Source organism: Tamandua tetradactyla, chromosome 1 (genome assembly GCF_023851605.1).
Source record: "Tamandua tetradactyla isolate mTamTet1 chromosome 1, mTamTet1.pri, whole genome shotgun sequence".
In the NCBI taxonomy this organism is placed as follows: domain Eukaryota; kingdom Metazoa; phylum Chordata; class Mammalia; order Pilosa; family Myrmecophagidae; genus Tamandua; species Tamandua tetradactyla.
In genome coordinates, this window is record NC_135327.1 from 230,375,459 (window position 1) to 230,397,808 (window position 22,350).

At 38.9% G+C, this 22,350-nt stretch overlaps 1 protein-coding gene across 1 annotated transcript in view; it reads right to left on the bottom strand.

Annotated features, from left to right (window-relative positions):
* Positions 1-22,350, bottom strand: part of PLXDC2 (plexin domain containing 2) — a 372,398-nt gene that overhangs the window by 99,918 nt on the left and 250,130 nt on the right. The window contains exon 7 of the mRNA XM_077154385.1: positions 9,198-9,297. Within this exon, the coding sequence (XP_077010500.1) occupies positions 9,198-9,297 (100 nt within the window). The remainder of the gene's footprint in view (positions 1-9,197; positions 9,298-22,350) is intronic.

Here is a 22,350-nt window from a genome sequence, read left to right on the forward strand (position 1 = left end):
TGGGTTCATGGTATTTAGCAAGTTCTTGTGATGCACATGAATCATGAATCTTTTGTCTTTTTAACTTTTATGGCAAATGAAAACATGACTTGGCTTCTGTGTTTGTCTAAATAGGATGGGTCCGATCTGTACCTTTCCTGTATATTTCGCTAAACAATTTAGCCTGGGAATTAAATAAGATCTTTTTTAAGATCTAACTTAATCTTTCGATAAGACCATGAGTTGAAGGTTTATGGGTCTTTCTATTAAAGTTTATACAGTGTCTACTGTCTTAGTAGATGCTGAAAACTTACTTTAAAATATTTCATATTATACTCACTGCTCACACAGTTATACTCTGAAGTTCATGGGAGCTGACGATCCCTCATGCACGTGGGGGGAAAGGGAAAGCGTGAGTGTTCCACTGTGCTGGCTCTGTTACCTGCTCAGAGACCTCCAGCTACTGGGAAGGAGATAGATTTAAGAAATCCCAAATTAATGAGAATGATTTTTGGTTGATGGCCTGCCAACTAGTGACAGCTTCCAAATGGTCATTTGTGGCATTTCACAGGGGGTATATCCTGCCAAAATCAAGTAATTCGGAGTGTATTTACCCGCAGCCCCTGCCAATACTTGAAGCTTTCATTTGAGTCCAGAAATATATTTAGCTTATGTGTCTCCTTCGAAAATTAAGCCAAAATAAAGTTGAACTAAATATTCAGTTTTTAGTGGTGGTGATACAGCTTCAACTTCTTTCTTACAACTTTACAAAACCAAGGTCAACTATAACAGTCATTGATTAGGTTTTAAAAAAATGAAATAAAACCTCTGAACAGATTAACCCATAGAACATCTAATTCAGTCATCAAATCCAGAAGGTGAACTGAGTCAAAGCACAAATGTTGCATTGTATTTTTTGGAAAGTGTGAGCAGTATCATCAGCATGGGGAGGGGCTCATGTGACAACATGAGGAATCCATCCCGGTAAAGGTCGGATAGATGAAATGAACTTGGAATAATGACTTCTCTGTGGCATGAGTAGTTTTTTTTTTTTTTTACTTTTAAAAAAAGTTTTAAAAATATTTTTATTGGGATATCTTCACACATCATATAGTCCATCCAAATTATACAATCAATGGCTCACAATATCAACACATATTTGTGTGTTCATCACCATGATCATTTTTAGACCATCTGCATCATTCTAGAAAAACAAATAAAAAAGAAAAAAAACCCATACATCCCATACCCCTCACCGCTCCCTCTCATTACCACTAGTAACACAATCTACCCCAATTTTTCCCCCTTGTATCCTCTATTATTTATTTGTCTTTATTTTTTTACTCATCTGTCCATACCCTAGATAAAGGGAGCATCTGCTGCAAGGTTTTCACAACCACACAGTCACATTATAAAAGCTATATAGTTAAACAGCATGATTAGTTTTGATGTCATTTACTTGCCCATTTGGAAAGCTAATATTCTCCTACTGAATATGTGCATAATCTCCTCAAAACGGGCCTATTCTCACCCTGTATAAATATATTATGATTTTTGTCTGAAACATCAAATAAATCCTTTGCTGGCATTTCTTTGTTTATGGATTGCCAAACACCTAACGATTTGCCCCAAGTGGTTATTTGATCTTTCTCTTTTAGGTCAACTGGAACGCAACACCCAGCAGCATCTCCTGAGTGCTCTCCAAGGCGAATAGCTGCACTGCACCGGGGCAAGCCTCATCCCACACCCTCAGATAAAGTGAGGTGTGACTGGCAGCAGTTCTCAGCTTCCATGTCAAAATGCAGGTACTAATGGAATTAGAGAGTCGGAGCTACGGAGTAGGTCATCTACAGCCAGAAGATGCTTCAGCCTCAACCCTGTGGTTTTACTCCCTCTGTAGAACAGTTCTATGAAAGAAAAATGTCATGCAGCATTGGTCAGGAGAACAGAAAATCTAGGTGACCCTGAATTGCTAGTGGGAACCTAGGAGGATTTCCTCCAACATCACGATTCCCTTGCCCAAGGTAAGATTTCAGGACACTGCTGAACCCCAAATGTGCAGGTTGTACAAAAGACCTGTAAATGCATGAGGAGAATCAGGAACTGCAGCTGAAAACAAGCCTCTCCTCTCTCCTCCTTCTGTCCACATTGTGCTGGTGACTTAAAGAAGCTGCACCTCCTGACTCCTTCAGTGAACACTTTGCCCAAGAAGAGAACCACAGCCACCCTGGGGAGGGAAGTGCTGCAGGGTCCTGGCAGGCTGCTGGCCAATGGCTGAGGGATCCCCTGACACAGCCTTCGCAATTGACCACTTGTACCCCTGCCCATTCCTGACCATCTGGCCATCTGCCCTTCCACCACGCCCGACCACTGCCTCCTGGCTAGTCCTGGGACTCACACAGAGATTGGTGATATGCAATTATAAAAATATTAATTCCCAATTTTGCCTGGCAGAAAGAAAACTATGACTCTGTGAAACTGTGTGAAGAAGTGTGGTACGATTTCTGTCTTTTAAAATCGAATTTTTGAATAGAAGTCCTTAATCGTATGTCACTTAGATTTTTGGCACTCATAGGAGGAAAGAAACTCTAGACCTTCAAGAAACTAAGTGTCCTCATGCAAACTTCAATTGAAAAAAATTAACATGCAAGCATTCTCCTAAGGAGGTAACCAGTTGATGTTAAAATAGAAATATCCTTAGTTTGATAAGGAAATAGGAGTTAAAAATGCTCACCATGTGTAAGAATTTATAAAAAATAATTAAGGAATGGGAATGTATGGATTTGAAGGCAAATATGAAAGAGAAAAGGGGAAACTGTAATATCTGAAGTTATACTTAAAAACAGAAAGGACTGATAGAACTGGATAGAAGCATTCAGCACAGACTGTTTTTGGGAACTGCTTTGGCTGCTCTCCAGTGTCTCCCACAGTGAGGTGAGCCAGTATGGAGTTCTGCAAAGATGAGCTTTGGATTCACTATTTTAAATAAAATGAAGAATGGTAAGTTTGGTTTCTTTTCTTTAGACCAATAAATCCTGTAGCTAATAAATATTTGTTCAACAAATAATTGTTTACATGTCTTAAATTTTTAAAATATATTAAAATCCTTTCCATGACCTTTAGGATTATATATTTTAAAAAATACCTCAAATTTTATTAAAGAAATTGAGAAACACAATTTAAATTGGTAAGAATTTACTTAAAGGAATATAAATAAATCACACACACATTTGATAACGTAATAGCCCTTTCTGTGCCTGCCTGAACTGATTAGGGTTAGAAAGATTAAGGTTAAGATCAGAATGAATGGAAAGGAAATATCTATTTTTGCCCAGAATCTTGTGTCTAGGTAAATATCAATTTACTATGTGAGATTATTGTATAAGACAAATATCAGTTAAATAACTAATCACTTAATTAGTTATAGCAACTGCAAGTCCCTGAAATAATGCTTTTTTATTTCATTGAAATTGTAGAAAAATCCTCCAGTATGTTAAAATTGCCTTATCAGTGATATCAAATATCAGATGATTTTTAAATTTTTACTGCTCTTTAAAAATCAAGTCACTCTTTGAAACACAAAATAAATAGCATATGTTAGAAACGTAGGTATTAAAGCAATAAGAAATTTTGCATAGTGCTCTCTTTCTACCTCGGAATTGTTTTTTTGCATTATTTTTATAATTGCATATGAAAAACTTGTCATCTATTGAATTTTCCTTTTGTTGAGTTTTTGGTGAGGGAGTGCACACTTGAGAATCAGTTGTAAACAGAATCAATTTTATCTTCTGTAAGATGAATAAGTTTGAAGCATACTCCATTTTGAGGAAAGAGAAGATAAGATGACAATCTATTGAAGGATTTGTAGATTGATCTGTCCTTAAATGAATTAAATGACCCTGATGACCGATATTAAGAAGCAAGGCTCTGTTCCTCTGAAAGGGTCTGAGATGGGTTATAAAAAATATTATCAAAGAAAAACATGCCTCAGGGTTTCTAAGATCATTTCTCTTTTTAGATTTGACGAAATCTTTTTAATTACACTTGCTGAGTAATTAAGCGTGTCCTACCACCAAATCAGAACTACAGATTGTTTGCTCTGGGGAAAATAAACAACACATTTGAAAATTTTCTATTTAATCATATCTCAAATTTTAAAACAAAGAGGAAATGAAAAGAATGTGTTTGTAGAAATTCTACATCATATTTTAGCACCTGTCTGTGGTGTGTTTTTTCAGTGTGTCCCATCAGGTGAATGCTAGTTACATGGCTCTTTAATCAGTTTAATTTAATTTAATTAGTTAATTTAATTAGTTGATTAGATCACTTTAAGACTCCAATCCCTCAGTGTCCCTAGCCGGGTCTTGAGGGAGCACTAAGCTGCTCCTTGGCCGTGGGCAGCTCAGCTGTGGCTCAGCTCAGCCAGCCCAGGGAGCAATCCAGCCAGCTTAAGACATTTTGCATATGCATAAGCAAAGCTCTATTTGGTTTTATTTGCTAAGGGGATTCTATTCAGTGTGTAAACATAATTTTGGTCAACTTCTTTGATAAATCGCCACCTTGTCTGTGAGCTCATAGAGAGCCCACGTACACAGTAAAACACATACAACGTCCCTCAAAGAGCTCACTGAGCCTCTAACTAGTTTTTAATATATTTGTTCTCCAAATTAACTGTCAATTTTATTTTTGAAGATGCTGATGTTTCTTCCTGAGCTGTGAAGAATAATAACCAACAAAATGAAGACACACTCATAGCACTGGGTAGATAAATCAGTGGAAAAGAGCAGATGATGGCAAGAAAGGGCTGACCCTTCTAAGAGCTCCCCACGGCACAGCCGGTGGATGGAGCATCAAGTGTCACATGATGCGGGTTTCAGAGTCAGCATTCGAGCGTAGAGCAGAACCATCTCCAATTAGGTCAACTGCTCTCTGACCAGGTTCTGGTATTGGAATTCTGCCTGGGTGAGTTAAAATGACTTTCATGTTATAAAAATGACGCAGCTTTACATTTTCCAAAGAAAAGGCCCACAGTGGAAAGAGCATGGAAGGAGCAGAACTTCTGGGTTTCTTGCTGGAAATGTTAAGCTCATTAAGCTCAGAGGGTAGAGGAGGCCCAGTGAGCGTGACGGAGAAGGTCAGAACCCTGGAGATGAAGCCTGCAACCTGAGACGCTAAATTGAAGCCATCAAGGGCGAGTGGCACCTAGCGAGGACTGTCTGTCTATCCAGGAAAATCTCTGCTAGCTGAATAAGAGGATTTGGAGGGATAAAAGCCAAGGTTTAGAAAGAATTACTTAATGGAGCTATTTAACAAGAAGTCGTTGAAATTACAGATGGCCTAAGAAAGTGCAGCATTGTTCAAACTTTCTGCTCAACAAAAGACAACTAGAGCAACAGTGAAACGCCTTGTTTTGAAGTCTGCAAGTTGTAAAAGTGATAATAGAATCTGAGAACATTTGGGGAAATGGGAGATTTAGTACAATGTTTGTGGGGAGTAAACTGGTACAACCTTTACAGAAAGCAATTTGTCAAAATACACAAAATCATTAGCATTCAAATTCCACAAGCTCATTTTGTTTTTGAGACTCAGCTGAGATAATGTGTAAAAAGTTAAGAACAAGGGAGTTTAACACTGTGCTGTTGATAATTAAAACGAAATGCAAACGACACCAACCGTGGAAGAGACTGGTTGCATAAATTATGACGCAAAAGAACCAGTTGCAGTTATTGATGGCCACACTTTAGCTAGGGTATTTAACAGCATAGAAAGATGTATTTTGTGTAAAGGGAAAAACAGGTGACAAAAGCATGTTCAATGTGATGCCAATTTACTTAGTATGTGCGTGTGTGTTTGTGTGTGTGCTGCTACAAGCAAACCCATGGAAATGCCTGTTGCAATCTTTCTGTTGTAGGCTTACAGGTAATTTAAACTTTCGTCTTTGGGCTTTCTGTTATTTTATTAATTCCTCAGTATTAGAATGCGCTGTTTCTAATCAAAGCGTGATATCTTTCACTTGCCTTCTTCAATGACTAGCCAAGGTCACTGCACTTAGGACTGCTTTTCACAGCTATTACTGTGCCGAGACATCACTGAACAGACAGACTCACTGAGACACCAACGGAACTTCATAAAGCACAGATGCTGTCACAGCCAGAAAGAATCGGAATTCTAGAGACAGGGAGAGAGACGGGGTGCTCCCGAATGGAACCCCCGTGCCCACCTGCCTGCACCTCTGACTTTTACAGTCTTGATGGAGATGGTGAGTGAAACAGGAGTCCCCAAAGGAGAGAGCTGCCCTGTGGCCGGGGCTGTGTGCTTTAGGCATCGCCTGTCAGGTGCCCAGATGCTCCCCGGACACAGAGAGAGTGACCCACATTAAACAAAATGCTAATGCTCTCACCTTCTGTAGCAGCTACCACATCCCTTAAGCTTTCTAGATTTCTAACTAATTTTCAGCTTAAGAAAATAGTATATATGATATATATATAGCAAATACATATATATTATAAATTATGAAACAAAAAATATATATGAATTGATTTCACCATGCACTTTCTCATTTGTTTTTGAAGGAGCAAAATCATTTCCTTTGCAAGCTCAGGACTATTTCTCAATTTACTGACAATGTCTGAATTCCCTTTGGTATTTTAAATGCTAAGATCTCCTGACCTTTTTTTAAGCTAAAGGCTACCTTAGTTAACTCTGCCTGCAAGTTACATCAGCATCATCTCTTCGACTCTGCTGAAGCCTTTACAAACTGACAACAGCCTTTTTGTGGTTGTGGAGCTGTGGGGTTGGGGCGGGAGGTACTTCGGAATAAACCGAATTGGCCCGCCAGCTCTTCAAGTGCTTCACCTGCCCTTTAACCCGGCTGGCGAGGGTGGCCCACAGTGGACGCCCTGGGGGCTCGAGGGCGTAGGTTACATTCCCGTGGGGCCGCGGCTGGATGAAGACAAGGCTGAGATTGGATAACTACGCAACCAGAAGGCTTGAAAGAGCAGAAGACTGAGCTCACGAGAACGGGGTCCTACGGAATGCACCTCCGAGAAGGAACGAAACCATCCGGTTCTTAAGACAATGATCGGCTGTTCCCTAAATTTGCTCAGGAGAAGAGAGAAAGGGTAAGAGACGAAAATTTAAGTTCCTTAGGAAGATAGATGGCTTTCCTGATAATGAGGTTGTTCATTATGGGAGCAGGATTTTGAAAAAGACTTAAATATTTATAGAAATTTTGATTGTGAAAATAAAAAACATATACAGATGTCTAGGAATCATCTTTTATGTTTTAGGAAAAAAGCAATATTTGCATAACTTGAATTATGCTAATCCTGGGTTATCCTAATCTCTGATGTAGATAAATAGATTTTTTTTTTAAAGCTGGGAACACAATGCAGCCATATTTTTCCTGATATACAGAAGCGCACGTAACACACTGTCACCTGACAAATGTGGGAAGAGGTTTCTAAGTAGATTTAAATGTTTCTGTTCCCAGAAAGACTGCTTCATAGAACCATCAATCCAAATTTTCCCCTTCAAATATAGTGCAACCTAAAGGCAGGGAGGGTGAATGGATTGGTGCTCAGAAATTCTAGTGCTTCTTGGCTAATTTTGCCAAGATTGGACAAGGCCAACAGGAAATGTGAATGTCATCCTAGCTTCCCTGGTCAGTTTGCCCAAGGGAAACTTGAGTAATTATTTGAGGTGAATGCTGAGCCCTAAACTTTAGATATATTCTATTCTTAAAATTCACATAAATTCTACCAATTCATTCAATTAAATTAAAGCTAGGGAGATATCTTCCCCCAAAACATAATGGTTACCCTTTTACTGTATATAAAGGGGCATATGGTTACATTCTAGGACCCTAGCGCCCGAGGGAAATTTGGGTTCCTACACATATGAATATATACTTGCTTTGTTCACAGTTGAGTTTCTGGAAAATGTGCCTTGACTTAATGGTTTACTTGGATTTTACCTCCCACAAATTCTCAGCTAATGAGGAGAAGCCCCTGGGAGGACTCACGTTCTTCTCTAAGCACAACTGCCATGTATGTATATAATTCTAGAAAGCAGCTGCAAAATAACCCCTATAATCTTTCCATCTGCTCCATTGCTCTAAGAAGTCTAAATAATTTTCACCCCATTTGCTTTCTATATTAGAGGGATGACCTAATCAAATATAATTAGGTCAAGTCCTAAAAGCATATGCATGAGATAAATTACAGTTACCACTCTAAAGAAATGAAAAAAGAAAAAGAAATGAAAGGGAAGAAATGAGCTAATCATGAAAGTATTTTATTATTATCCCTTGCGTTTAACAAGTAAGAGCTAGGAAACAGATAAGCAAATGTACCCCTTTCCCTCGTTAGCAACCCCAGCTTGTCTCAGGACTGTTCTTGAAGTAGAGATTTAAAAATAGGAATTTCCCTGGATGGTGATTTACATGATCAGAACAATTACAAAAGGCAGTTAAAATTTTTATTCTCTAAAATGATGGCCAGCTGTCAACAGTAACACAAATATGTTTACTCACAAATGTCAAGTAGAATAGATGGGCTAAAATAAACAAAGAAAATCCATAACTTCTCTGCTAGATATATTCTCACCAAAATTTTGAATTCACCTAAACTGAGACTTAAATTCTCCTTTCTTTCAGACCCCTGAACAGTTTTATACAAATTTATCAAATATAAAATAGCCCAAAGCTGCTATTTTGCTGAGAAATTTATTTAAAATAAAATAAAAAAAAACACACGGAACGCCATATATCCATCAGTCAAATAATTTGGCTCTGTTTTATGTTCTTCTTCTTATTAATGAAAGAAATACATCTGCGCAACCAAGCAGACGATCCCAAAGAATGTAAAAGTACCGTTCTTGGCATGGCTACTGAATTTCTCTTTACCTAAAATATTAGCTCAGGAGCAACAGGGAGGTACAACCCCTGAGGGTTATATCACGGTGGTGTGGGTTGGGGACGGCTATTTTCTCTAGGGTGGCCAGGGACAGCCTTGTTGATGAGCTGCGTTTGGGCAGAGAGCGTCAGGGACCAGCCACGCTGATTCCGGGTGAAAGAACATTCGGGCATGTCCCTGACAGTGGTCAACACGAAGCAATGGCGAAACGACTCATTCGCTCAGTGTCACCTGCCTGAGGCGGGCCTCCTTTCCCTGCAGCCCCGCAGGCTCCCACTGTGCCACGGCCCGTGTCCTACCTACCGGGGATTTGCTGGATCTTGTGGACCACGACGAATGCGTCCGACAGCCCCACCTTGACCGGGTGGTTGGTTGAGCTTATCTGCGTTACCGAGACGGGGATCTGCAAAAGGAAAAACAGATTGCCAGGCATTGGGGTGGGTTCCATTCGCTGCAAGTGCAGTCATCTTCTTTTGTGGTGAGGATGAGGGGATGGAGAAGAAGAAGAGATTAGAGAATAAGGACCTAAAACATAAAAGGACCTAAAATAACCCAATGGAGTGCTGTTCCGGGTGAAGCGATGGGCGTGCCCTGGTCAGATGGGTGGCACGGGGAGGTGAGAGCAACTGTCCTCTGAGAGGACACCTACTCTACGTATCTTCCAAAAATGCTTCATTATAGACATTTAAAATAAAATCATTTTTAAATCCTCATTTCTGGTGGTCTTATGCCCACCGGACCTAGGGAAAGACAGATAAGTGCCCTGTGGAACATACGTTAATAGAACGATACCATTGAGACTGATATGCAGCTAAACACAGCAACAGGCAAAGGATGCTGTTTGAAGCTCATGCGGGTCATCCCAAGGTCACATTTCCTAAATCTGAGCCCCAGTGGAGCCCAAATCTGAATATGATTGACATTGGTAAAATTTACACTTGAAAGATATTAGGACATGTTGAGAATAAATTAAAAATGATACAACAATTACAAATGAGACAAACTCTTGGAGTCAGTTTTTCTAGATTTAGAAAAGAATCATTGGCATATGATTCTCTGTAACCAGCTTTACAGGAATAAAAATGGGGATGAACCATTTTTAATATAAAAAGGGCAATAATTAAAAAAAGGGAAAAATACATGCACATTTTTTTAGGTAGAAGTGGGGTGATCTGTGGGTAGTTCATTAGAGAACCTATTACTCAGACCTCCTTGTGTTAGCCACGTAACAAAGACCACAGTAATATGCAGGAAGGGACATTTTGCATTTATATACTATTCCAGTCCTCTATTAAACAATGTAAAGGCATGTGCAAATTTTATTTCAGCATGACCTATTCTTAAGCGGCATTTAGAAATATTCTGATATTTGGAAATGGAAACAAACAGACAAACAAACATCTACAAAAACATGCATAAAGATTTCTGTCCCTAACAGCTCATTTACTAAATGAAGGTCTGATATACTTCATTTAGTGACTTTACTAAACAGTATTCAGTATTCATATATTTTCTTAACAGGCATTCGGCTGCAGCCACCTTTCCATTCCATGTTCAGTGTGCTATACATGCCATGTACAGTTAAGATATACTCACAGCTAAAGAAGACAGAAGGATGGAAAAAGCATAGAAACCAAAACCCAATTCAAGTTTTTTCTGCACATCCTGATAAGACAAGGTCGTTATAATTTTTAAGCAGTATGAACAGGCACCAGCTTGAAGCAGGAATGGAATCTTTGCTTCTGGGATTCTCACTTGCTTTCATACTCCAACATCTAGGACTTGGTGTTCTCTGCAAGGTGTGAACTTTTTACCAAGTAATTTTATTGTAATTCATTGTGTTTCTTCCTTTCCCATGTTCAAAGTAGAGCTTGAGTTTATATTGATCTTGATTGGAAAAACCTATTTTGCTGTCAGGGATACTTTATATGAGAATTTGTTTTCCAGGACAGAAGACCTGCTGTCTGCAGGCCCTCCAGCAATTCTGCCCTCTCTTCAGATTAGTCACTCTATCTCTTCCATGTCTCTTCCTCTTCTCGTTTTCTACCTAGGTATCTTTCATTCTCATTTTACTTTCTCAATCTCCTTCCTTTCATGGCCTCCCTTTAAATTTTGTCTCTAGCTCAATCCCTCTCCTCCAACTCCTTTTATCTGCAGTGGAATGACTGCTTCAACGGCCCCAAGCAATGACCACCTTGGGTCCACAACCATTGTCCTCTCCCACACTGACTCTTAGCTCAGCGATATGGGGTATTATGTTCCAGGAAGAAGCCAGCTTTGACCAGCTAACCTCCAGCCAAAACCAGCTACCAGCAGACTACAAGTGAGTCCAGGGCGTCAGCCATATCCAACCCAGCTGGCTCACAAGGTATCTTGTGAGAGATTATGATGGAGTTGTTGTAAATCACTACATTGTGGAATGGTTTGTTACACAGCAGTAATAATCATTCTCTATTAAAATTCTAATAGCTGGTACAGCCTTCTTGGGTGTTTCCACATAAAACAAAGTAGCATTCTTCCTCTTAAGTTTCTGGGAATCAAGTAAGTGTCTTTCTAATTTTGAATACAATTAAACTTGGAGGATTGGAATGTTTCAGGAGAAAAGTATCATTTCCTGTCCTTTTTTGTTTTCACTCTTCTACCTCTGTTCTCTGGTTTATTCTTTGTTCCTTGGATTCCAAAGACTAAGTTTCACAGATCAACTACTAGCACAAATATTTCTCATGTGAGTTTTCATATATTGGGAGAAGATGGCAAAGAAAACCAGTTTATGAGAATAGCATTTCCTGCGTATAATTTTCCCTACCACTGTATGCAGTGTCCCTGCTATGTCACGAGGAGAAAGAAAGAATATTCATTCACTCAGTCATCAAACATTAACACAGCGCAGTATAGCAGGAAGAAAGTCCAAGACTTAACAGAGCTTCATTCCAGAAGGTGGAGACAGATGTTAAAAGAAATCACATAAATTGTAGGGTGAGGCACATGGTGGAAAGCGTTAAGGAAAAAAAAAATAAAATAGGGCAAAGAGTTAGAGAAGGAGTGGGGCCCCTTTCAGGTCGCAGAAGGTAGAAGGTGACTTTTCAGCAGACTTGCAGGAAGTAGGAGAGTCTGCCAAGTAGATAGATTACTACTTTCTATCTACTAGACAGATATCTAGTAGGCAGATATCCAGATGGAGACCAGGTGTCAACTTGGCCAGGTGACAGTGCTCAGTTGTCTGGTCAGGCAAGCACTGGCCTGACGATTGCTGCAAGGATATTTCATGGCTGGTTGATAAACCAAGGAGGCTGGTTTATTAAATCATCAGTCAGTTGATTGCGTCTATGATTGATAACATTTACAATTAAATGAGGGCCTGTTTTCTGCAAGGACAGACTCCAATCAGTTGAGTCAGCCAACCTCTCCCATGGAATTCCTCGAGGAACGTCATTGGAGCTGCCAGCCTCACAGTCTGCCCTATGGATTTTGGATGCTTCCATTCCCACAGTTGCATGGGACACTTCTATAAATCTCTTATTTAAGATCTCACCTATTGGTTCAGCTTCTCTACAGAACCCTGACTATCACAACAGCCATGGGCACAGAGACCAGCACATGCCACTGCCTTGGCTGAATCGCTCTGGGTGTGTTCCCAAAGTTGAAGGATGCCAGTGTGGCTGGGGCAGACAGGGCAAACAGGAGCCTCACAGGAGACGGAGCTCAGGAGGGGGCAGGTCGGGGGGGAGCATGCTTTCCTTCTAAGTTTTCAATGACTGTGGATTTTATTCCAATTGGAATTGGGAAGCACTGATGGTTTTGAGCAGAAGATAACTCCTTACGTTAATTTATTTTATTAGAGAAGTTGTTGGTTTAAAGACCAATCAGGAATAAAATACAGGCTCCTCATACACACGCCAACACCAACACCTTGCATTGGTACAGAACATTTGTTACAATTGCTGATAGGACTATATTGTAATTATACTACTTTTTAAATAATAGCCTGTTTTACAAGTGATGAAAAATTATTGAAATAACACTAAAGGGGATGCAAGGGTGGTTCAGTGGTAGAATTCTCACCTGCCATGTGGGAAACCTAGGTTCGATTTCCAGTCCATGCTCTTCCCAAACAAACAAACAAACAAAAATTCAACAAATGGTGCTACAATAACGCAACACTCACATGGAAAAATAATGAAATGTGACTCCACCATACAGCATGCAAAAAAAAGATAATATAAACTATAAACTATCATCCATATTTTACATTTCCACCCTATTATTAATACCTTGTTTTAGTGTGCTGCATTTGTTATGATTCATGAAAGAACATTTTTATATTTATGCGATAAACTGTAACCCATAGTCAACCATAGGGCTCACGGTGCTATGCAGTCCTGTGCTTTATCTTATAATTTTTATTCTAGTAACATATATGACCTAGAATTTCCTCTTTTAACCACATTCATCTGTATAATTCAGTTCTGTTAATTACAACTCACATTAATCTGCTACTATCACCGTTACGCATTTCCAAACCTTTATAATCAACCTAAATGGAAATGCTATACTAATTAACCATCAGCTCCCCATTCTCTAACCTCACTCTATTCCCTGGTAACCCACGTTCTTGAGTCTAACTCTATGAGTTCATTTATTATAAATAGTTCATATCAATTAGATCATACAATACTTGTCCCTTTGTGTCTGGCTTATTTCACTCAGCACAATGTCCTTGAAGCTCACCCATGCTGCTGCATGCAACCGGACTTCATTCCTTCTTACTGCTGAATAATATTCCATTGTATCTATATTCCACATTTTGTTTGTCCCTTCTGTTGATGGACACTTGGGTTGCTGCCCTCTTTCGGCAAATGTGAATAATACTACTATGAACATTTGTGTACAAATATCCATGTGAGTCCCTGCTTTCAACTCTTTTTGGCATATACCTAAAAGTAGGATTGCCAGGTCATGTGGTAATTTATACTTAGCTTTCTGAGGATCTGCCAAACTGTCTTCCATAACAGCAGGACCATTTTACATTCCCACCAGCAATGAATGAATGTTTTTGTTTTTACACATCCTGTTTTTATTTCTTAAATAGTAGCCATTCTGGTGGGTGTGAAATGATATCTCATTATGGTTTTGATTTGCAATTTCCTAATAGAAAGTGATGCTGACCATCTTTTTGTGTGCTTTTTAGCCATTTGTAGATCCTCTTTGGAGAAATGTGTATTTAGATCTTTTGCCCATTTTTAAATCAGGTTGTTAGCCTTTTTATTATTGAGTTGTAGGATTTTTTTATATATTCAGGATATTAAACACTTATTGGATAGGTGGTTTCCAAATATTTCCTCCCATGTGTAGGTTGTCTCTTCACTTTTGGGGCAAAGTCTTTTGATACATAAAAGTTTTTAATTTTGAGGAGGCTCCATTTATCTATTTTTTTCCTTCACTGCTCGTGCTTTGGGTATAAAGTCTAAGAAAGAATGACAACACAAGATCCTTCTCTTCTAGAGGTTTTATTGTCTTGGTACTTATATTTAGATATTTGATCCATTTTGCATTAATTTTTATGTATAGTATGAGATAGGGGTCCTCTTTCATTCTCTTGCAAATGGATACCAAATTCTCTCTGCAGCATTTGTGGAAGAGACTATATTTTTCCCAATAGAGTGGCCTTGGCAGTCTTGTCAAAAAAGGAATTGGCCATAGACGTGAGAGTCTATTTCTGAACCCTTAATTTGATTCCATTGGTATAAATATATAGTACCATGCTAGTACTATGCCATTTTGGTCACTTTATCTTTATAATATGCTATAAAATCAGGAATGAGTCTTCCAACTTCATTATTATTTTTCAAGATGTTTTGGCTACTTGGGTCCCTCTTACTCTTCCAGTTCTACAAAGTAGGCTGTTAGCATTTTGGTTGGGATTACATTGAATCAGTAAATCATTTGGGGTAGAATTGACACCTTCTTTTTTTTTTTTTTTGCATAGGCAGGCACTGGGAATCAAACCCAGGTCTCCAGCATGGCAGGCGAGAACTCTGCCTGCTGAGCCACGGTGGCCTGCCCAGAATTGACATCTTAATGATATTTAGTCTTCCAATCCATGATGCGTAATGTCCTTCCATTTATAAAGGTCTTCTTTGATTTCTTTTAGCAGTGTTGTATAGTTTCTGTGTTCAAGTTCATTATACCCTTGGATAAATTTAGCCCTAGATATTCCATTCTTTCAGGTGCTATTCTAATTGGAATTTTTTGTCTTGATTTCCTCTATTGCTCATTATTTGTGTATAGATAAGGTACTGATTTCTGCATGTTGATCTTGTACCATGCTACTTTGCTGAATCTATTTATTAGCTCTAGTAGCTTTGTTGTGGACTGTTCAGGATTTTCTCTATATAGGATCATGATACCTGCAAACAGTGAAAGTTTTACTTCTTCCTTTCCAATTTGGATGCTTTTTTTTTTCTTTTACATGCCTAACTGCTCTAGCTAGAATGTCTAGCATGATGTTAAATACAAATTGTCACAGGGGGCATCCTTGTCCTGTTCCAGATCTTAGAGGAAAAGCTTTCAGTCTTTCACCACTGAGGACAATGTTAGCTGTAGGTTTTTCATATATGACCTTTATCATGTCGAGGAAGCTTCTTTCTATTCTTATTTTTTCTAAGTGTTTTTATCAAGAAAAAGTGCTGGATTTTGTCACATGCCTTTTCTGTGTCAATGGAAATGATTGTGCATTTTTAATTTTTATTTTGTTAATATGGTGTATTACATTAGTTGATTTTCTTATGTTGAACCACCCTTGTATACCTTGGATAAAACCGACTTGATTATGGTTCATAATTCTTTTATTGTGCTGTTGGATTTCAACTTGCAAGGATTTTGTTGAGGATTTTCACATCTATAGTCATGAGTTAAATTGGTCTGTAATTTTCCTTTCTTTGTAGTAGCTTCTTTTTTTTCTTGCAGTGTTCCCTTCTCTTCAATCTTTTTGAAGAGCTTTAGCAGGATGGGCATTAATTCTTGGAATGACTGGTAGAATTCACTTGTGAAGAGATCTGATCCTGGGCATTTCTCTGTAGGGAGGTTTTCAATGAGGCATTCAATTCTTTTACATGTAGTTAGTCTGTTGAGGTCTCCTATTTCTTCTAGAGTAACTGTAGGTTGTTCGCATGTTTCTAAGAATTTGTCCACTTAGTCTAAATTGTCTAATGTGTTGACATACAGTTGTTCATAGTATTCTCTTATGATCCTTTTTATTTCTGTTGGCAAGTATAATGCTCCCCTCTCAGTTTTGATTGTATTTATTTGCATTGTCTCTCTATTGTTCCTTTTCAGTCTACCTAAGGACTTGTTAATTTTATCGACCTTCTCAAAGAACCAAATTTTGGTTTTGTTACTTCTCTCCATTGCCTTGTTATTCTCAATTTCATTTATTTTTCCTCTAATATTTGTTATGTCTTTTCTTTTTCTCCATTTGTTTATAGTTTGCTCTTTTTGAAGAAGTTGAAAGGTTAGTTTTTCTTTGAAGTCTTTCATCTTTTTTAATATAATGATATTTTTCTCACCTTTATATTTTGCATGTTCATTATCAGAATATATGGCTTTTTCTGGTTCAATTTTATTCAGACTTTCATAGGAATTAAAGAGTAGAGCTATATATTGGGAATACAGTACTATCGGGTTCTTCATTTATCCTTTTAACTACCCTTACTAGTAATCTTCATTTATTCACAAAAGTCCAAGATGCTCTCTCCGGTCTGTCCTTTCACCCTGCAAAATCCCCTGTATAATTCTGGTAGGGCAGATATCTTGATGAATGCTGTCAGTTTTGGTTTGTCTGTAAAAATTTAAACTCTCTCTCAGTTCTGAAGAATAGTTTTTCCAGATGAAGATTTGGGGCTTGCAATTTCTCTTTCAGTGCCTTAGATATATCACCCACTGCCTTCTCTCCTCCATGGTGTCTGATGAGAAGTTAGCACTTCATCTTCTTGTGGTGCCCTTGTATGTGATATATTGCTTTTCTCTTGCTGTTTTCAGATTCTCTCTTTATCTTTGCATTTGATGTTCTAACTAGCATGTGTCTGAGAGTAAGTCTATTAGATGTATTCAGTTTGGAGCATGCTATGCTTCTTGAACATTTATACCTATGACTTTCATATGAGTTGGGGAATTTTCAGCCATGATTTCCTCAAATATTCTTTATTCCCCCTTTTCCTTCTCTTCTCCTTCTGGGATACCCATGATATATATGTTTGTGCTCTTCATCTTGTCATTCAATTTTCTGAGATCCTGTTCAATTTTCTATTTTTTTCTCTATCTATTCATCTGATGGTATGATTTCAATTGTCCTTTCTTCTAGTTCACTGATTCTTATCTCTGCCTGTTCAAATCTGCTGTTCTATGTCCTTAAGGTATTTTAAATCTTTACTACTGTGTCTTTCATCCCCGTAACTTATCTTTCTTTTTGTACTTTCAAATTTTTCTCCATACTCATACATTGTCTTCTTAATTTCCTTCATCTCCTTGAATTTTTAAATGAGATTTATTTGAACTTCTTCAATTAGTTGTTCCAAATTCTTTGTCTCCTGTGATATTTTAACCTGTTTCCTTGGTTGAGTCATATCTAAATCTTCCTGTTTCTTAGTATGGTTTTCAATGTTTTGCTGATGTCTAAGCATCTGATTATCTGGATAAATTAACTCAGAAGGTCAATTTTTCCCTCTTGTCTCAACTTTTAATGCTGATTGGCTCCATGTTAAGGCTCTTCTTTGATGCTTGGCCCAACTTATTCTAGACCTTCAAAATAGCCCATGTTTGACCGATCATATTTTTTCATCTTTTCTTCATCTGGTTCTTGCCCTAGATATATGATATAATTTTTAAGATGGCACTTTTTATGTAATTGTTTCACTGCTAAGAGAAAATTTCCTTTCCTCTGTCTTGTTAATTCGTATGCAGACTTTCTCCCCATCTCCCATGATTTGTTTAAATTATCTCCCTCACTCATTCCCTGTTTTTTTTAAATTTTTGTTTGGTTTTTACTCTTTTCAATTCTTGGACCCTCCCATCTTAAAGCAGTTCAGCTTAACCCCCTTCACAACTCTTTTTTCTCTGTGAGGCTTTTCTGCCTCCAGTTCCTTCTGTGACAGGGTATCCTGCCCTGGGGAGCCAGTTGGGGGTCAATCCAGAAAGGTGATTCATTCCAGAAAAGTCTGTTTTGAATTTAGGTGGTCCCATTGACAGACACTGGATGAGTGAGGGCAGCACTTTCCAGCCACAGTGTTCTCTCTCTTCTCCCCCTCCCACCTCCCCTGCAGCTCCCCTCTCATGGAGCATCTTTCTCCATGCAGCCCTCCTCAGCAGTTTGTGCCTCTGTGGACTAGATCCCTGTACGTGGTATGGGTGGAGTTCTAGCCTTGCTGTCCCCAGTGGGAAATGGGAGGGTCAGGGCTGCTGCCTCTGAGCCACTCCTCAAACTGCGTGGGACCAAGGGAAGGAGAAGAAGTGGACTGGCAGGTGTGGGACAGAAGTTTCCTATCAGATATTTCCCTTTTTCTTTGATTCTGAATTTGTAGAGTCCTTCTCCAGACTCTACCACCTTCAGAGTTCAAAGCTAGTGAGATCTGTACTTTTATTTGCTGCATCTCTGGGGAGGTTTTTTCAGGGGACGCTTTATGTTATCATGTTAGTGTGACATCACTGTCACGGTGAATCTACCCTTATATTTTGAGCAGATCACATGACCACTGTGCTTGCGTCAAGTCTCTAGGGGCCAAGGGAGGCAGAAGCCATTGCAGGTGTCCATGTAAGAAATGCATGTCTTCCCCAGCCTACCCGAGGATGGCAGGGGGTGGACTGCTCAGAAGATGGATTCCGGATAAAGTGAAGGTACTGCTGCTGAGATGTGCCCGGGACCTAATGAGGAGATACAGGAGAGAAGGCAGGGTACTCCAAGGCTTCCATCCCAGGGGTAGCATCCAGTGGCCATGCCACGAAGTGCCCCTGCTCACACTGCTGCTATAAGAACAGTGTTCCCTGGGGATGTGTAGAGGGAGAGGAGAGAAGAAGAGGCAGAACAGGTAAACTGGGGAAATACCACTGGCTTCAAGTGCTTTTCTTTAAACCTCTATACAGTTCACCTAAAAGAGCACAGATTTTCTACAACTGTGGCAATTTATCCTGCTAAAATATTGAAATGAAAATCTGCAAGAAGCCTTCAATTCCCTATGCTTTCCTGGAACTGTATATACTCGAAGCATAATTATATACCAGCCTTTGACACATCTACTTTTGCCAATTGAAAAAATACCTAATAGTGCAAAAGACGAATGAGGAACCGATGAACAGGTCTAGCCACCCTCAGGCATTTATTACAAAACATGCCTGGCTCTCCCATCCGACGTCCTGTCTTTCTTGCTTCAGCCCACTTGGCTGGGGTCATCACAATATCAAAGGCTTGGGTTGGTCTGGAAAGATCGTTACCTCACTCACTGCAGCTCTTGGGAGGAAGCGACAACAGGCTGTAAGCAGCCGGGACGGTGTAGTTAGAGACCTCCACGGTGAACTCAGAGGACTGTTACAAGCCACATTTAAAACGAACTTCTCCCCAAAATGCAACAAAGCAATTGTGCATGCGAATGAGCTACTCAGTGTTACAACCGTTATCAGGTGCAATGAGCCCCAAGATAAGCTGTCCTCTTGCTACCACCAGCCATCCCTGCAGGGCTCTGCATTTGCTAAGGACGGAAAGTAACCAGGTCAGAGAATCCACATCCCAGGAAAAGGTCCAAGTATGAAAGCACTGTAAGCTCTGCATATGGGAAGCTAGTTTTATCCTTTCTACACTGTTATATCCACCCCCAACTGTCTCCTAATGAGACAAGCTGGCAATGCCAAGAAGCCAACCTGAAATAATAAAAAGTATCAACTACAGAAAGTAAAAATAAAAGTAACTCCATTACTTTCAAGTGCCTACATGATAGTCATCTTTCTATGATTTAAAAGCAAAGCTAAGTTTTTACTGGGTCTCTATGTGACTTGTATGGAATTATACATTTCTGAGAATGGATTTTCCAATTTCATTCCTTTTCACAGCATAGAGAGGAAGTATTAACACCAGTTAAAATATCCCTTCCCTTTGGCCTACACAAGCGTTCATACTTTTGTATAGATATTTTAATTTTTGTTCCGTTTTACAAAGTAGAGATAAATTTATTATATGGTATAAATTTTCCATAAATGATATAGTGAAGCAAATTGAGTATAGAAGCAGAAAGGGGATGGAATAGACAAAATTGAAGTCAGAAAAAGGTACAGCAATAAGCAAAGGTATAGCAATAAGCAAAGGTATTAGCAATAAGCAAAAGCACATTGGCCTCGGAAGACGCAGAAGCAGAAGCAGCTCTGTTCTCCTACTGGTGACCATCCTCCAGGCTGCACAGCTGTGGCAGGTGGGCCCTACACCACATCCCCAACACGGGGCAGTAGCAGCTGCCACTGGAGTCAGGGGCAATGGGATTTCATCTCACACTCTCAGCCTGCAGTAAACCTGCCCTAAGCACCCATTTGTCTCCAGCTGCCTCTCCGGCAGTAGCTCAGCATCTTGGCAGGCGCCTGATGGTAGAGTTCACACTCCAAAGTATGAACCACGTGCCCATTGGAACTTCATTGTGAAAGAATTACTCTAAAGCCATTTTTGTTCATTTGTTAATCCACAATGTTAGATTCAAGGTTCATCCATGCTGTAGCATGGACTGGTTCTTCATTCCCTTTTTAGTAATGAATTTACCACTTAAGACTATTCCATTGCATGTCTTCACACTGTATTCCTTCATCTGTTGCTTAATACCTTGGCCATGGTACATAATTCTGCTGTGAACATTATCTGTCCAAATCCCTGCTTTCAAGTCTTATCAGACATATCGCTTCCAAATATTTTCTCTCATTTGGTAAATTGTCTTTTCACTTTCTTGGTAATGTCCTTTAATGAACAGAAGCTTTTACTTTTGATACAGTTCTGTTTATTTTGTTTCTTATTGCTCGTACTGCTTTTGGTGTAAAGTATAAGAATTCATTGCCTGATACAACATCCTGACGTCATTTCCTGTGTTTTCTTCTATGAGTTCTATAATTTTAGCTCTTGTGTTTAGGTCCTTCATCCATTTTGAGTTCATTTTTGCTGATGGTGTAAGGTAGGGGTCCACTTTCATTCCTTTGTTTGTGGACATCAGTTTTCCCAGCACCATTTGTTGAAGTGACCATTCTTTCCTTATTGAATGTACTTGTCTCCCTTGTTAAAATTCAGTTGGGGGCAGGCCATGGTTGCTTGGGCAGGCCACGGTGGCTCAGCAGGCAGGTGTATCTCTTTTTCTTGTTTATTTATTCTGGCTAGAATTTCTCACCTACCATGCTGGAGACCTGGGCTTAATTCCCGGCACCTACCCATGCAAAACAACAAAAAACATCAGTTGGCCACAGATTTGGGTTTATTCTCACATTCTCAATTCTATTCTATTGTTCTATAGGTCTGCTCTTTTTTTTTTTTTTTAACCAGAGAAGTTGTAGGTTTTCAGAAAAATCATGCATAAAATATAGGGTTCCCATATATCACCCTTCTATTAACACCTTGCATTAGTGTGGTATTTGTTGCAATTGATAAAATGACATTTTTATAATTGTCCTATTAATTATTATGCCAGTACCACAATGATTTGGTTATTGCCATTTTGTAATTAGTTTTGAGATTGGGTAGTGTGAGTCCTCCAACTTTGTTCCTCTTTTTCAAAATGTTTTTGGCTATTTGGGGGTTCTGTGATTTTCCATATGAATTTCATGATTCCATTTTACACTTGTGTTAAGAACACTGGGACTTTAAATGGGATAGTGTTATAACTGTATCACTTTGGGTAGTATTGATACCTTAACAATATTAAGCACTGTGATCCACGAACTCAGAATATCTTTCTATTTATTTAGCTGTTCAATTTCTCACAGTAAATCTTTTTAGTTTTCCATGTACAAGTCCTATACACCCTTGGTTAAATGTATTCCAAGATATTTTACTCTTTTAGTTGTTACTGTAAATGAAATTTTCATTTCCTGTTCAGGTTGTCTCTTGTTGGTGTATAGATATCCCACCAACTTTTGTGTATTGATCTTGAATACAATTACTTGCTGCATTCATTTACTACCTCTAGTGGTTTTCTTGTAGATTCTTCAGGATTTTCTATCTATAGGATCATGCCATCAGCAAATAGGGTAGGTTCACTTCTTTCCTAATTTGACTGAATTGTATCTCTTTTTCTTGTCTATTTACCGTGGCTAGAATTTTAGAATTTCAGAACAATGCTGAATAGCAGCAGCAGTGACAGTGGACATTCTTGTCTTGTTCCTGATCTTCAGGGCAAAGCTTTCAGTTTTTCACTATTGAGGATGATGTTAGGTATGTTTTTTTTAT